This window comes from Diachasma alloeum, unplaced genomic scaffold (genome assembly GCF_001412515.2).
Source record: "Diachasma alloeum isolate Michigan unplaced genomic scaffold, Dall2.0 Dall_scaffold_00178, whole genome shotgun sequence".
In the NCBI taxonomy this organism is placed as follows: domain Eukaryota; kingdom Metazoa; phylum Arthropoda; class Insecta; order Hymenoptera; family Braconidae; genus Diachasma; species Diachasma alloeum.
The window spans coordinates 689,696-706,804 of record NW_021680344.1 but is presented as its reverse complement, the minus strand read 5'-3'; the positions used below and the strand labels follow the sequence as shown (position 1 = coordinate 706,804).

Here is a 17,109-nt window from a genome sequence, read left to right as displayed (position 1 = left end):
TTTTTTGTTTTTAATCACACAGTGGTCCACACTTTTAAAGGAAATTTTTGGAGTGAATTAGGTTTTTCAAACAGATGGAAATAAAGTAAGTGCCCTGAGGAGGAGTGAGATTTACCACTCAAAACGTTGGCAATCATAAATTGATTTTTTGTGTTAATTCATTGAAGACGTTAAAATAGCCGAGAACCGCAAAATGGGGCCTGCAGAAGAAATTTTGAAATTAATGCAGACGGTTGGAAAAATAATTCAGTTGAAAAATGAAGTATTCAGGTCCCAAACTTGAAATTAGAAAATTGAAAAAATTTATGCAAGTTTCCTATTCAGCACTGCTCGACAGTTGCTTCCTAATGCGCATGTTATTAAGATCGCGGCCAAATGAATCCCATAAATATTGAAATAATAGCCTGCTAGCCTCACGCTGTGAGTATGCGTCTATTTTATTGACTAACAGCAACTAACGTGTATAAAAATATTTTATCATTATGCAGGACAAATTATTCAAAATTGCTTCTGACTAATACTGGACGCAATATTGCAGCCTGGGGGTAGCAAGCTCACAATTCTATGTATAATTGTAAATGGTTTTTTGCGTTGTATAATTTATTTGCAAAATGATTTATCATTCCCCAGTTTTCTTTCATATCACGTAGTTATTATTTTTTTATTGTTGTAAATGTTTTTCAATACACGATGATTTTTAATTTCCTGTATACGCCTGTAACTGTCTGAAACAGTGGGGAAAGATCGAATTTGAGATAGAGAGGATAAACAAAGGAATGACTCCTAGTATTAACTGCACTCATGAATTTTTTTCTACATTTGTTTATGTTTGCAACTGCACGTTAATTATGTTATACCGGTACATCACAGGCTGAATTATTATTGCTTGGAATGAATCGACAATTATTTGATATTCTTTATCACAGAGTCGGTATTTTCCCACATTTTCATAATTGTTTTATCATTCACATTTTTGTGTGTTAAAATTTTCCTTTTTTTTTACTTTTCATTATAACTGTTTACTTGTATGTTAATAGATTTTTTATTGAAAATTTTTCATCTGCACTTTTTATTTTCATTGTGAATTTCATCCGCCATTGCACCACTGCACATTCTTTTTTGGTAACATATGTGTATCAATGTATATGTACATAGTAAATACAACTTATGCGTATGTATATACGAGTAAAACAAGTACATTGCACTAGTTTCTTTTTTTTGGAAATAGTTGAGCGCTCGTTTTAGTTGTGTTTAGCATCCTTCATCTAAAAGAATGCACATGTGTGTATTAATCATTAATATAATGCATTTGTATGCGGGTATGCACAATAAATAACAACATCTTGTCTTGGCTCAGCACTGGGTGAGTACATTATACCATATTTTGAAGTTAAAAATGAACAGACACACGTCAAATCAGTAGGACAAAAAAATTGATCCTGGGGATTTTCGTCTTAATTTTTTTCTGAAAAGATGACGATTAGCAGGGTTGGGCATCTGCCGGTAACCGCAGTTTTTTACATGACATTTTAAAAATTCCGTAATTTACGTAAGAAATGTAAAAAAATAGCCGACGTTACCTTTTATCGTAAACCGTGAAGCTTCGCGAAGATTATACCTCGCCAGGATCATACGTTTCGAGGGTCACACCTCGGAAGAGTCATGCCGTGTAAGGCATGAATTTTACAAGGATTAATCTCATTTTTTATTGATCTCTATTGAATTCGTCGCGTCATCATCTTTTGTCTCGACATTAACTTGTTTCATTCAGCATTCTTAAATGACAAAAATAAATTTAATTGTCTTTGGTTGGTTTTTTGAACTCTTTAGAACAAAATAGTTCTTTCCAAGTCCAACTGGGCTTTTCCGGGGCTCCAAATAATTAAGTGGAGAATCCAATAAAGCTCAATAGATGATGAGCTTGAGATGTAAAAAAACCCGTCGAGGTAATTTACGTAAATTACGGCGGAAAAAAACGGTGTAATTTACCAACGTTATCTACACGCCCAACCCTGCTTGTTCCACTGAAAAAATAACCACCAAACTACGGCTAAAGACAAACTCTAATTGGCGCCAAAATTCCTTTTATTTTATTGACAATTTTGGGTGAAAATTTCAGATTAAAAGAAAAATTAGCTTTTTTAATAATTAGATTAGTTCATACTATTCTATTTTCTTTGATTTTCTTTCCATTTCCGTCTTCACAGTTAGATTAATTTAATTTTATCCATTCTTATTTTCATTATATATATTATTTTTACTTAATTCACATGTTACAACATTGAATGAAGAGGAATTATGTGAAAGATCAATAAAAAGTTTTTTTTGTGATCAAATCAAACACAAAACAAAAGTCATTCAAAACCTCATTCGGGGCATATAAAAATTTCTCCATGTGTTCCTGAAATTTTTTTTCATGGATTTTTTTTCGAATAATAAAAGAATACCCATAATTTCCATTTCAATCCTTGTCTTTTGATAGAATCAATAGAATAAATGACAGAAATTGAGAATTGAAGACTAAAAATTTTATCGGATTATTATTATGTAATAAAGATTTTAAAAAACGTTTTCGCGTATAAACCTCGTCAAACTGAAGATAATTCTATGTATGACGTCTCATTTCGAAGGGTTTTTCATGTTTTTTGAGTGTGCCGAAGGGCGATTTGATAGCTTGAACCCCCGAAAAAATATTGAGGCCAATTTGGACAATAAAATTTGTTATACAAAAGCTAGCCATTTTCAAAAAATCATAACTCCTTCAATTATCAATATTTTTGAATGTTCTTTTTCTCAAAAATGTTGTTTAATCGCCCTCTTTTCAGAAAAAAATGAGACAAAAATCAATTGCCTGCTGATTTGGCGTGGATCTGCTCAAGTATGAGCTTTAAATCGCACAATAAACGTCTGCTTTTACCATTGTATTTTTGCTTTGAAATAAAATCATAGCACCATTCACAATTCGTTGGGGATCATAATTACAAGATCATTAGCTTTTGTTGGAGAAATTATTGTTTCGTCTGTTTCAGATAATGCGTTGCTTGCCTTTTCGTCGGAATCAGCATCGTCACAGGCTAGTTTACAATTTCCACCGCCGTATATATCACCTCCTCAGCCTCAGGATTGGCGACTACGCCAAGAAGATAACAATAAATCAAGTGATAAAGATTCGCAGGAATGCCAGAACCACTCACATCACCGTAATATTACTCATCAGGGACTAGCACACGATCCAAGACACTTTATTGGTAGAAAACCAGTGTTTACACCGAATCAATATTACACACTGCCAAATCGGAAACCCCAGAGGGAAATAAGAGATCCGATTCGATGTGTTACGCCAGACATCACCAGGGGACTTGGCAAACATCAGAATAGCCCAGTGGTTTGTGATCGTAAAAATTTACATCATAATGGACAGATCATATCGGCTCCTGTGGACTCACGAAATAGGTAAATATCACTTTCAAATTTATTATTTATTTTGGGTAAATAAAGTTATGGAATATTCAGAAGCGAAGTGATGAATCGTAATGAGGCGAAATGGACTTTTAAAAATTGTGAATTCGTCATGGAAGAGAATCCCAAGAGATTTCTTCTAGATGAATACATTTTCAGGAATAACTTGTCGCATCGTATTTTTGCTTTCGAATGGAGGCATTGTATTCGTCAAATCTGAAATTTCCATTTTTTTTGTGTGAGGATGACTTACTTTGGTCTCAGGAGTTCGAATATGCTGTTTTTAGATCATGTCCGTATGTATGTGAGCTTTTTTCTGAATTTAGTTTTTCGACGATCATTCAAAAAAAATCTTCGCAATCTTTTCAATTATGGCTTAAAATATTCGTTTGGATGTTATCTCAGTCAAGTTCGAAGATACTAGCGGTCGCATCATTTGCTTTGAAATTATAGCTGTATAAAGCATTTAATCGGAGTTTAATCATGGTTTAGTCGGGATTTAGTCGGAGCTTAGGGTTTAGTCGGGGTTTAATCGGGATTTAGTCATAGATTAATCAGGTTTTAGTCGAGATTTAGTCGGAGGTTAATCAGGGTTTAACCAAGGTTTCGTCAAGGTTTAATCAATGTTCAGTGGAAGTTTAAACCAGTTTAATGTTAATTTAGTTGGCGTTTGACAGATGTTTAACCGGGGCATATGGAGCTCATGTTAGACATTTGGGACATTTAGGGATCATATTAAGGTTTCATGGCTGGTATATCTTCTTTCTCAATTTACCATTCAGATCTAAATTGCTAATTCATTAGCAAAAAAGTTATGCTGGTCTCAAGTCCAGTGTAAGGAAAACTATTCAGGAGAAAAATGAAATTGAAATAATTTACTTACGACCGAGGAGACATCAACATTGATGTATCAGGATAGTTAAAAATAAATTCAGTTCACTAAAAAATTTTATTTCAAATTGTCTTTAAAAAAAACTATTGAATTTTCCTGAGGTTAAACGTCAGGAAGGATCCCTATTCATCTGAAATTAATGACAGAAAACGAAACATGCACTTTTTTGTTTTAATTCGGCTAATCCATTGATTAAGATCTGTGCAATCACGGACGAAAAAATTTAATAGAAAAACCTATCGAATTCGTTAGATAATTCTATTGAATTCCGATTGAACTGTTCTATTAGTTTTTGGCCGATTCTATTGAAATGTGCAATAGAAAATATTCAGTAGAAAAAGTTGATAGATTTCAATTTTTCTATATAACTTATTCTATTGAGATATTTTCTATAAAATTTCCTCGGCTCAAATTTTATAAGTTTTTTGTGGCGCGAGCCACAAACGAATTATCATTTCGAAATTTCGTTTCAGGCATCATTCTGTCCTTGTCCCTCACAAGATTTCTGGACGGTTCTCGAACCTTCCATAACAGAAGGTATTAAAACTCGCACGCTCCCCGACAAAGGGGCAGTCAGTCAGTCATCTCAGTTGAATTCAGTCCGATTTATATATTCGATGTAAACACATCTCTCTGCGATAAATACAACGCCTTTATATTCCACAACGACGAGTTATTATTGTGTCTCTATAAACCTAACCGCAACATTTTTCGTTTGATTTTCTTCATGAGAAGAAAAGAAAAATAGGATGAAAAAAACTTGAAGAAAAATTTGAGTCGAGCAAATTCTATAGAAAATTTATGAAAAGAATAAGTTATATAGAAAAATCTAATTCTGTTGACTTTTTCTATTGAATGTTTTCTATTGAACATGTCAATAGAATCCGCCAAAAACTACCAGAAAGTTTAATAGAAATTCAATAGAATTTTCCAACGAATCCGATAGGTTTTTCTATTAATTTTTTTCGTGCGTGATGGCACATTTGTTTTCACTAAAATTCTTAGTTTTTGTTTTCATTAAAGACAATATTATTTTCTGCCTTCTCATTGGTTGGAAAAACGGTTGACGCCTTCTTAAACTGTAATTGGTCAAGTGACAAGGAAAAGTACGTGTAAACAAAGGGAAAGCGCTTCGGTACGCGTTAAGGACGTGTTGGACACGGTTGACCACTCGGACTACCTAAAGGGCTGCGTCCGGGCAAAACCGCAAAAAATGGGGAATTTCTCTTTTCAGGATTTCACCTCGATATAAAAAAAGGTCTTTGTCCAACATTTGCCTGTACGTGCCTTCCTTGAGGGTTTGAAGATTTTACGTTTCCCTCAAGTATTTCTACTATAATTTATGATTTTGTTTGTGTCTAACCAAAAATCTCGGACGTTCTGAAATTTCTTTTTCTCTTTTCGAAAACATCCATTTTAATAAATATTTCTCTCGATAAGAATTGTTAAATAAATTGCTACGCAACGAAATCATTAAGGGCAGATGGGGCACAATAGACACTTGGCTTTTTTTTCTAAGTTCGTACCTCAAAAATAAATTCAGCTCAATCAGGGTCCATCACAAAGAGAAACAATTCAGTAGCGAAGCGATAAAACGGTTTAAGTTGGTTTAGCCTTTAGCTGGATTTTCAAGGAATATCTCCAAATGTAAAGGAGATAATGAAATTTTAGTAATAAATTTGTTGGTAGAGCGAATTGAGTGCTACAAAAAAGATCTTGTCACAAATTTTACTATCTCCCTTAGATTCCGAGATATTCATTGAAAACTGGAAGATAGTTAAGATAGACTCAAACTGTCTACCGCTTTGTTACTGAATTTTACTTACAAAAAAAATTATCCCATTTCATCAAATTTTCAATTAATTATTAACGTTTCCAAAAAAATAAAGTGTCCATATTGCTCCACTCTCCTTTAGAAATGTGAAAGAAAGAACAAACAGGAGGCAGCGAGCATATGACAGCGCGCTAAATGACAGTGGGCATGTCACTCAGTGATGTCTTATTTTTTTCGTCATCATTAGATCGATAGCGGGTTTTAGAATGGTCTGAAATATTACAAAAGTTTATAGCTTTACAACACTAACTAGCGGCAAAAATTTCAGATGTTTACTGCCGCCTATAAATGGTGCTATAAAAATTCCAATGTTCTGAATACTTCGTATGAACGGGTATACATATTTTCTGTCCAAATTTCAAGTTGATCTTTCGATTTCTGCACAAGCTAGAGTGATTACAAAGTTTTTTTTTATGAAAAAACCGAAAAACAGGAATATCTTTTATTTATTTTCCTTGCCATATATACTCTATTCGAGTTTTTACGCGGTTTCATGGACCGACTTCCTCTCCAACCGTCTCGCATTGTACCCCAAGAGCTGTACCCCACGTACAGACTCTCCTGTTGACCAATGGAAACCATGGAAAATCTTGAGCTTCATCGAACAATGTTTTCCTAACACTTCTCCGATGATTCTCCGTATCTAGACTTCCGTTCGATGGTTTCCAAAAGATTAAAAACCCTAATTGCCCCAGGCCGGACTCGAACCCGCGCTTCACGGGTCCCGCCGTCCGGCCGAGCGATTTAACTACTTCGGTCACCGTCGCCGCAACGGGAATATCTCGATAAATTTGTATAAACGGGTACGTATGTTTTGATTGATTTCAAGAAAAACATTACGCAAAATATTTTTCGAAATTAAAGGAGTACCTGTTGTAGTACAAATAGAAAAACAAGCAGGGGTTCGAGCCTTTTTGGCCGAAGCCATCTGACCGTTACTTTAGGTGTCATCACTCTTTTTCTTTCTTTCATTTCTATCAATTCCACTGGTAGTAAGCTTCCAAATGGGATAGAAGGCACTCAGATAGAAGGCATCGAAACAAATATTTTGAAAAAAAAAATTGAAATCGGTTGCGTAGTTTTTAAGTTCTTGCAAATAAAAGGGTTTCAGAGAAAGTCGAATATCTCGGAAACTACCAATGCGATTGAGCTCATTTTCAATAGGAAGTATTGTTATCATGAGAGGAAGATTCTCTCCAAATTGCAAGTTGATATCTCAATTTTTGTAGAAGCTAGAGTGATTACAAGGATTTTTATGAAAAAACAGAAAAACGGAAATATCTCGAAAACTTTGTATGAACGGGTATATATGTTTTGATTGATTCGGATAGAAAGCATCGAAACGAATATTTTGAAAAAAAAATTGAAATCGGTTGACTAGCTTCAAAGATATTAGCGTAAAACGATTTAAAAACGAATAGCTTTTTTTCAAAAACTATTTGATCAATCGGACTGAACTTTTGCACAGAGTTAATCCTTATTAAGATCTATAATCCGACAAAATTTAAGATTTTTTGGAATAAGTTTAGCCAATTAATTACTCAATTTTCCAAAAATTGACCACCGGAAAGGTGGCGGTGGACATTGACACCGACAGACATCGTCGCCAAACTTCGTATTTTTACGTTTCAGGCCATTCTACATCATTTCCAATCAAAATTAGGGAATGTGAAAACAGCACGATTACAATGCTTCCATTCGGAAGCAAAAACAGATGATTGAAATAACATCGAGTTGTAATTCTGTAAATATTACTGAATGAATGCATTATCCCATGTAATCTAACTAGCGCGCGCAAAGAGCGCGTCTTTCTTAGTGAAAACAAAAGTGAAATCGGTTGCGTAGTTTTAAAGATATTACATATAAAAGATTTTCAGAAAAAGTCGAATATCTCTGAAGCTACTGATGCGATTGAGCCCATCTACAATACGAACTGTTGTTATCATGAGAGAAAGATTTTGTCCAAATTTCAAGTCAATATCTCGATTTTCGTATAAGCTAGAGTGATTGCAAGGTTTTTGACGAGAAAAAGGAAAAACGGGAATATCCGGAAAACTCCGGAATTTGCCACGGAAAATTCAAACGAAAATTTTTAACAGTGTAGAATCAATTATTGATTAATTCTCTCCTTCAGGTTCTTCGCACCACTGGGATTGAGTGCTCGGGGCTACCGATTCTTCGCCTCATCCCCAGTTGACCACCATGATCGGTCAACGATCGATAATCTAAATCACTCCACCATATCGCCAGTACCGACTAAACCATCAGCAAAGTCAAATCCCACCGTTGCGCAGAGATTATCAACACTTGCTGGTAATCCATATGCCTATTCCACACCAACACTCAGTACCAAAGAGCCCTACAGCGATTCTGCGTCTGTGGCATCGTCTTCTGGCAGAACAACACCGACCAATGGGTTAATATCACCCAGCAGGAGTACTATGTCGAATGAAGAATTGTTTACAGCCATTCATAAATCAAAACGAAAGCTCAATATTAGGAATGATGGAGAGACTTTGAGTGATAGCACAAAGAGTTTGGATAGGCGATTCAGTCAGACTGGGACGAGGCATAGTTGGAGTCCTGAGTCTGCCAGTGCTCCTGAGGTAAGCATCAATGTTCAAAGGATGATGAGAATAGTAATAACGTAATATGGACTCGACTCCATTCTGTCGATTGAGCGGAAATTTTTGTATTGAATAAAGAATGACATCATTATGAAAATTTCAGAGGAATTTCATATGGATAAAAATCAATAAATCAAGTTGTATTCAAAATGAACACTTGAAAAAATTATGAAAATTAACGTAAAGAAATTTTTTTTTGTAATGTAGAGAGAAAAAGGTTTCCAGTTTTCAGGACTAATTTATTGTTTTTAAAAAATTCATGGTTCTCGTGGAAAGAAACTGGTCTGAAGAGAAATCTCTGAAATTCAGTAGCAAAAGCATAATAATTTCCAGTAAAAAAAGTTTGTAAATTGAGAACCAGCTGGTTTTTCAATTAAGAATTTTTGTGGTCTTGAATTAAGAAATCCTGAAATTATTCAATATGAATTACGTCCTATATTTAGTTCTGAAATAAGGAACATGCATGAATTTTTAAAAAAATTTTAATCTCAAGCATCGACCTTAAATGATTCATTTTTCGTTTATAAACATGAAAATATTGCTCGTTAATTAAGAACTGTTTGTGAAAATTTAAAGATTTCAAACGCTTTGAAATCGCTAATGACGTCACAAGGGTGGTCGAACTCTGGACCAATCAGAGAATGGCTCCACCCAACCTAACCCAATCTTCCCGTGCGCCTCATCCAATAGATGACGGTAATTCCCCTCTCTCTCCTCACAGTCGACGTACACCACTTTGTGACGTCATGACTAAAAGAATGGATTTCGAAAACTTATTTCGCCCGGGCAGAATAACAGAAAATTGAATACCAGGATTTTTGAGAATTTCTGTAATTAAGAAAAAAACTTCTCAATGTTTTCGACTTTTCTAGAACCTCCTAGAATTTTCTCAATTTCTTTGGAAAACCCCCTAATTTTTTTGACTTCTCGGGTCTTAGGCTTTGCAGCTAGTCATCCAAAATTTCCAATTAAATTGCTTAATTGGAACAAAAAAAAATTCTTTGGAAACCCGAGAATTCGCTCAAATTTTCTAGAAAAGTCAAGAGTTTTTTTCGAATTCTCTCTGAAACCAAAGAAATATCTCAAATTTTCTGTCAAATTGTAAATGTTCTCAAACTTTCTATAAAACCCGAGAACATCCTCAAACTTTGTGGAAATCTCAAAAATATTCTCGAAAACTTGAGAATGTTCTTGAATTTTCCAAAAAGTTTCAAAATTTTCCAGAAAGCTCTAGAATTTTCTAAAAGTTTCTACAGCGCATACTAAACTATGCATCGTAGGGCAATAACCTCTGGCCTAAGGCGATAAAACTTCACCCTAAACTACGTAATAGTAAAAATACCATTGAAGAATATTCAGTCGTTTTTCCGTGAATCGCGGCCAAAGAATGGGGAATAGATTTATTATATCTAAGAAGATATCTAGGCACCGTTGCTTCATAATTCTTTTCGTTTAGCTATCTATGGGTTATATAGACTGGGTGAATAGGAAAATTAAAGAAAATTGAGCTCCATGCAAGTGCCCTATTCAGAGATGTTTACTTATGGAACTAGAAACTTTTTCTCCTTGGGTTCTTCTAAATTTCTCACTGAAAAAATAATCTACACAATGTAAAATTTGGAAATGGAATTGTCGACAATTCAATACTCTTGCCAAGATTGAATTGCAATGATGATGAACAATTCACCAGTAAAATAAATTTAATGAGTTTGGGACATACAATACAGGAACATTAAGCAATCAAAACCTGAATAAGTGCATTTTACCAGCAATAACTAGAATGGCAAGACGATGTCTTGATTTTATCTCAACGTTTTAATAATCTCCCATAATTATTTCTGTCAGGTTCCGCCGACGGTTTCACCCCAGTCATCAACTTCAAGGATGGACTTCAAACGTCTTCTCCTCCAACAAAGTACGAAGATGGGTCCCAGTCGGCTCTCAGCAGCGGAGCAGTTAAAGCTGTCCCGTCAACAGTGTCAACAGCAGTACCAGCCTCGTAGTCAGCAGCCACCTCCACCCCAGCCATCCCTCGCAAGGGCTCTGAGCCCCAGGTCAGTCTGGCGATTCCAAACTCCTCGAAGTGATGTTCTCTCCTCGACGATTGTCGAGGACGCAGCTGCCGAGGAACGAGCCATGGAATTATCGCCAGAGAATCAAGTTCACAATGTTCATGGAAGACTGAGAACTAGGAGGCAATTGGACTTGTGTCCAATATCTCCGATTCAAAGGCCAATCAATCCTGTATCAATCACTCGTTATTCTGAAATAGCGACCAGGAATTTTGGTAATGATAATCGAATGAATTCCCCAAGAAGTGCAGATTCATATGCAGAATCTGAATCACGTAGAGCGAAAAATCAACGCGCAAGAGCTGAATTCTTAGCTGGAGCATCATCAACAAGTAGCGATGAACATCATACGGGATTCAGAGCACGTTCTGAATCACCTAGGCAGCCATCAGGAAGTACCAAGGGTGTGGCGAGAAGCCCCAGTGCTCCAACTCTCGAAACTGCACTTTAAATTTCATATGTTATATCATTCAACAAAAGTTCAGGAGAGAAGTAGTAGAGGGAGATGAGGAAATTGAGTTACATGAATTTTTTTTTATGAAAAAAAATGGAATACGAAAATTTGATGGGAAGTATTACATACGTATTTTTTTCATTTGAAGAATAAGGGAAAGTCGAGAAGTCAGAGCTAATTATAATGTAGACGTTTTCTATGGTCTTCATTTCTTGAATTTCGACGATTTATGAAAATTTAAAAATATGTATCGGATATTTGTCATCCATTTTTTAGTGGTATAGAAAAAACGATGAGGGTTATAGAAAAATCAAAATCTAGTGATTCTTTTCTATTATATTTTTCAATTAAGAAAAAATGGAATACGGAAATTGGATGAGAAATACAACATACGTATTTTTTCGTTTGAAGAATGAGGAAACGGCGAGAAGTCAGAGCTAATCATAATGTAGACGTTTTCTATGGTCTACAATTTCGTGAATTTCGATTATTTCTAAAAATTAAAAATTATGTATCTGATATTTTTCATTCAGTTTTTAGATCCAAAATTAGGAAAGTTCCATGCAAAATTTCGATTTTACTTGACAGTCGGGTTTCCGGAAATAAGGATCAAAGGGGTGTAGTAAAGTTTGCAAAGGATACGTGCGACAAAATCTACTAAAAAATTCTAGAGAATCCCACGGGGAATTTGAAAACAATTTTCTATAGAAATTATTCATATGTAATACCACAAGATCTTCAAAGTTATCAGGTATTTCCCGATAAGTTCGTTGCAAACAAAGGAAGGAGTCAAGTTTTTCAGACTAAAAAACTTGAAGACTTCGTTTTTTGCGCAGGGAACCTTGGGAGAACTACCTGATTAATTTTGAAGCTCGAGTGGTATTCGGGAAAGAATTTTTCCATCCAAATTTTGGACAAGAGAATTACACCATGAGATGAAATCGATCTGTCAGTTTCGACGAACTGTTCACTCAATTTTTTTATATAACAACTACCAGAGAAAATTATCAAAAAATTATCAGTGTGAAATGCGTCACGTGACCCCGAATACTGCACTCTGATTGGTCAGAATCAGAATTGAGGAAATCATTAGCTATAATACCCCAAGAGCTTCAAAATTATCGGATATTTCCCGAATATTTTATTGCATAGCAACGAGAGGGATCAGTTTTGCAGATTAAAATCATGAGCGCGCAGCGCGAAGGATTTTACTGCAAAACTGATCCCGATCGTTGATATGCAGGAAAACTTGAGGGAAATATCCGATGAATTTTGAAGGTCGAGGGGTTTTCGGAGGACAATTTCTTCAATTCTGATTTTGGCCGATCAGGGTGCAGTGTTCGGGGTTATGGGACACATTTCACAAAAATGTGAGGAATATCTGTCAAATTCGTAAAAAACAATTGACAGGCTACAGGAAAATTATCAGTCTGATAATTTCCCTGCAGCCGGAGAAATTATCAGTGTGAAACACGTCACGTGACTCCGAATACTGCACTCTGATTGGTCAAAATCAGAATTGAGGAAATTGTCAGTTGAAAATCCTGTAGGTTGTATTACGTGACGTCGAATGGTGGAATTCTATTGGCTGAAATTTGGATGGGACAAATTCTCGATAGTAAAAAATGATAGACGTCGTTTTTGACATAAATTATTCTGTTGGAATTTTTCCAAATGAAAATTTTCTTATTTTTATTCATCTCTAACATCGAAGTAAAGGAAATAAATTCCGAAAGAAAAAATCGGACCACGATGAGTTTTAGAGAAAAATCAAACTCTGCGTTTGGTTCATACGACCATCCAAATATACTTGTTTTAACTGGACATTTCGACGAATTCTGCACGACCTAATAGGACTTATTATACATTGATTTTCTACCATAGTTTACGACCAAATTCCGACGTCTTTTCTACCACATAATTTTTACTATAGTGAATCATTTGAATTGCATTTTTTAATTCAGAAAGAGTTTGAAAGACGCTCTCGAATTTTCTATAATTGAATTCTCTACTAATTTTTTTCATATCTAGAAATTCTTTGCAGTAAAAAATGACAGCTGCAGAATAGCTTCTTGCAAAAATTTCTTTATCTACATTTGATCTACAAAAATTTCCACCAAGAACTAAATTGGAAACTGATATGACTCATCTCGTTCTACCAATTCTCCTGAATTATCTTTCTGTTGAAGTTCTTTCAGTATTTTTGTTCGATTGGCTGGTGGAAATTGTGTTCTGACTACACGGGGAATCTCTGAAAGCTCTTCATGAGCAGCAAAATACCTGTATATGTGTAGATTAGATTAAGTATCCTGCGTTGTGTGAAAAGAAAGAACGATTTTCAAATTCGTAACCATCCGTAGAGGAATAGGTAATCATAATCATATGCTGGATATGCAGAATATATTTAGAAAGAAAGTGCCTATGACAATGTAACGCGCTTTGGCGTTCTCATTTCATTTCACAAGTCAATTTCGATTTTTCTTTACTATTATTTATTAATTTATTTCGTATTGACAATCGAATAAATTCTATTTTATATCGTCATTTATGGAAACTTGTAAATATATAGAGATTTATATTCGATATTAGTTATGGCATTTGATTTCATTTTCTCCCATCCATCAAAAGGAAGACTGAATTTAAGGATTTTTTTGTTTTTTTTTCCAATTCTCTGATTTGTGGAATATAGAAATATATCGATGAATGCGTGCTTTTATATCCTGTACTTTGCTCATACAAAGTAATGAGGGAGTAAAGTTTTAATACTTACATAACTTTTTGAAAATCTCTTTGACAGAAAATTGCTGGAATAACTTACTGCAGTAAAAAAAGATCGTAATTCTTGTATGTTATTCACACAGGAAAATTTACCAAATGTAAACCTCCATGAATCCAGCCGTTCATGGTCGTCAGATATTGTAAACCAAATTTTTGCAACGTTTATACGACAGTCTCATTTTTGTACACGATAACGTACTTTTGTATTCTATCCATTGATGAGAAGTAAATTGATTAAAAAAGAAGGTCGAAACTGTGATATTTCTTGTACGCATGATGACCTTGATTGTTCTAGTGGTAACGAAAATACATATATTCCTATGATTATTTCGAAATTACGGAAATTTTAAGTAAGGTTTACGAATGGTATGCACGAATGGCCTTATTAGGAAATCTTGGTGCATGCGTGACAGGCTTAGACAGCCATGTGACTTTACATTTTTTGTCATAATTTGAGTAGTATCACGTTATTTCCGCTACCTACAAGAAAAGGTCCCCAGGGGACCATGTTTAAAATACGTTCGTCAAAAAAAATTTGTTAAAACAACTTGGTAATTAAAAAAACTCGAGGAAAAAAAATTTGCAGAATTTTAACATCGAAAAACTTGAAAAAAACTTTAAAACATCCGGGAAGATAATGCAAAAAACACAAGAATAGAGCGTAAATAACACTTCAATGAATACCTACGAACGAAAATAACAAAATGAAAAAAAAACACGAAGCACAATATTAAATTTGCAAACATCGTTTCCAGAGTAAACAACATTCAGTCTCAATAACAAGTCAGTTGACACAAATTCATAACCATGACGAAATAAATAACACAACTGTTCATATCCACAACACTACAAAATCTAACAAATAATCCGTCATTTAAGGACAACATTCGAAACAATGCCTCTCAAATACTTCAGGGTAGTTCCTTCTCCTCAGAATATACCATTTCAATTAAATAAATGAGAAATATCGATTATTCTTTTCACAAGGAACCAAAATAAAACAGATAAGAAAACTCTAGAATCCCATACATAAATGCAGATTTTACTGATATTCTTATAAAAGACAAGATAACCGGAAGGTTTCATTGACGAAAGTTCAATTTGAGAAAAGTTGAATTAACCAAAAGTTCACTTTTCAAGTGAACTAGGTTTTTTAGATAAATTTTTTTTTGACCCACGTTTTTAGACGTGCTCCTGTCCCCAGGTGTACCTCACGGACTTTCTTCACTTTGTTATATGTTATTATACACAAAAAAATGGCCTCTAATGCCCTTGAAAATAACTCTCTTGAAAATGTTTGTTTTTTACAATTTTGCGAAAACTACGCAACATTTTCCAACTTTTTTTTTTCAAATGAATGCTCGTCAAGAGGTGCTCTAATTTGACCGGGATACGTTAGATGGGATATGCCGGTCACCTAGATTCTACATCACAAAATTGAGGAGTTATCATGAAATATCAAATAGTGTAACATTTTTACTCCCATTTAAATGAAATATGACGGTCACATAAGATTTATGTCGCAAAAAATCGAGGAGTATGATCAGAAAATTTTATCAAATCAAAGGACTATACAGGGTGTCCCAAAATGAAATGTCATCCACGTGAGGGTAGTTCAGGGGGCCCATTCGTTGACGAAACCTCTAGTAACATTTTTCTCTCCAACATTTTGTTTAAGAGTTAAATAAAAAAATACAGCCAATCAAATGTTTTTCCCTGTTGGAGCAATCATATCGTTTTCTCCATTCAATGCGGTCGGGCGAAGGCATTGGATGTCCTACCGATTCTAATTAATCTCATCCCTCGATATCGAATGAGAGAGAAGATATCGATTTCTTACGTACACTGAGAGAAAAACAAACACGTTGCCAAATAAGTCTTGTTTGGTCCAACAAAATCGCTAGCTGAAAATTGCCAAAAAAAATTTGTTTGGTTCGAATTTGAAGGTCTCAAACATGAATAATTGTTCTGCTTTCGACAGCAATGAAATATTTGGCCAAAGAGGCGGATAATTCATACCAGACGGTACCTTTTCAGGATGAAAATATCTCATATAGAGGAAGATTCATCAACAAATATTTTATCCCTCAGTTACAAGATTGCCATCATATCATTATTATTGTTTTATTTAAAGGTTAATTTCTTGTCTGTGATTATTAGACAGCCGAAACGAAAAACTGCTGTCCCTTGTTTCGCATAAAACAAAGATTTTTCTGGAGAAAAATACGTATGGGAGTATCCAATAACGAAGGAGTAGTGCTAGAAATGAAATTTCTTGTGTGTACAGAGAATGCAATTTTTTTTAAAATACTAAATCTATTTTTGCGACAAAAATTTTTCATCCCGGCGCACTCTCTGCATATTTGGCATAAAAAAAATCCTTTTTTAATCATTTTCAAAACAATATTTTCTTGGCATAAGTAAGACTTGTTTGAGAACTTTTTCATTTTTCTCTCAGGGCAGACTTTGAATTTTCAGGATCACATTGCATGTTGGATCCAAATGGCTCTTACGTCACGGATTGGTCAAGGAGAGAATAACGGCGGCTAAGAAGAATCTGGCCCGTCTCTCCAGACAGCTTCTCGATCTCCACTTTCTTCTGGCTCAGACGTTGGAGTCTCAGCTGTGGGAGACTCTCGAACGTGTTACACACGAACAAGCAGTCCGAACCGCTGAGATGAGAACGGAGAGTCAGAAGGGTAAGTTCAAGAAGCTGATCCTCCAGGAGAAAGTCCCAACCCTCACTCACACTGTGAAGAATCTGAGTAAATTTGAACTCAGTGAAGCACAAGTGTCTGTGTTGGCGAAAGGACACAACTTCGCTGTTGCCTCTAAAAAGATCCCCACCGAGGAAATCATCAGTCGTACCGAGACAGCGATTTACCATCTTCCTCAGGAGACCAGCAATGAGATCCGGAGGCAGTTGTTTAACATCCTCCACAAGGCCACTCCCCCTGGTGACAATATCACCAGGGAGGAACGCCTCGCACTGC

General features: G+C 35.1%; 1 protein-coding gene across 1 annotated transcript in view; it reads left to right on the top strand.

Annotated features, from left to right (window-relative positions):
* Nucleotides 1-12,074, top strand: part of LOC107039173 (serine-rich adhesin for platelets) — a 51,493-nt gene extending 39,419 nt beyond the window's left edge. The window contains exons 8-10 of the mRNA XM_015258667.1: nt 3,030-3,453; nt 8,320-8,791; nt 10,658-12,074. Of these exons, the coding sequence (XP_015114153.1) occupies nt 3,030-3,453; nt 8,320-8,791; nt 10,658-11,335 (1,574 nt within the window). The 3' untranslated portion in view covers nt 11,336-12,074. The remainder of the gene's footprint in view (nt 1-3,029; nt 3,454-8,319; nt 8,792-10,657) is intronic.
* The last annotated feature ends 5,035 nt before the right edge of the window (nt 12,075-17,109 follow it).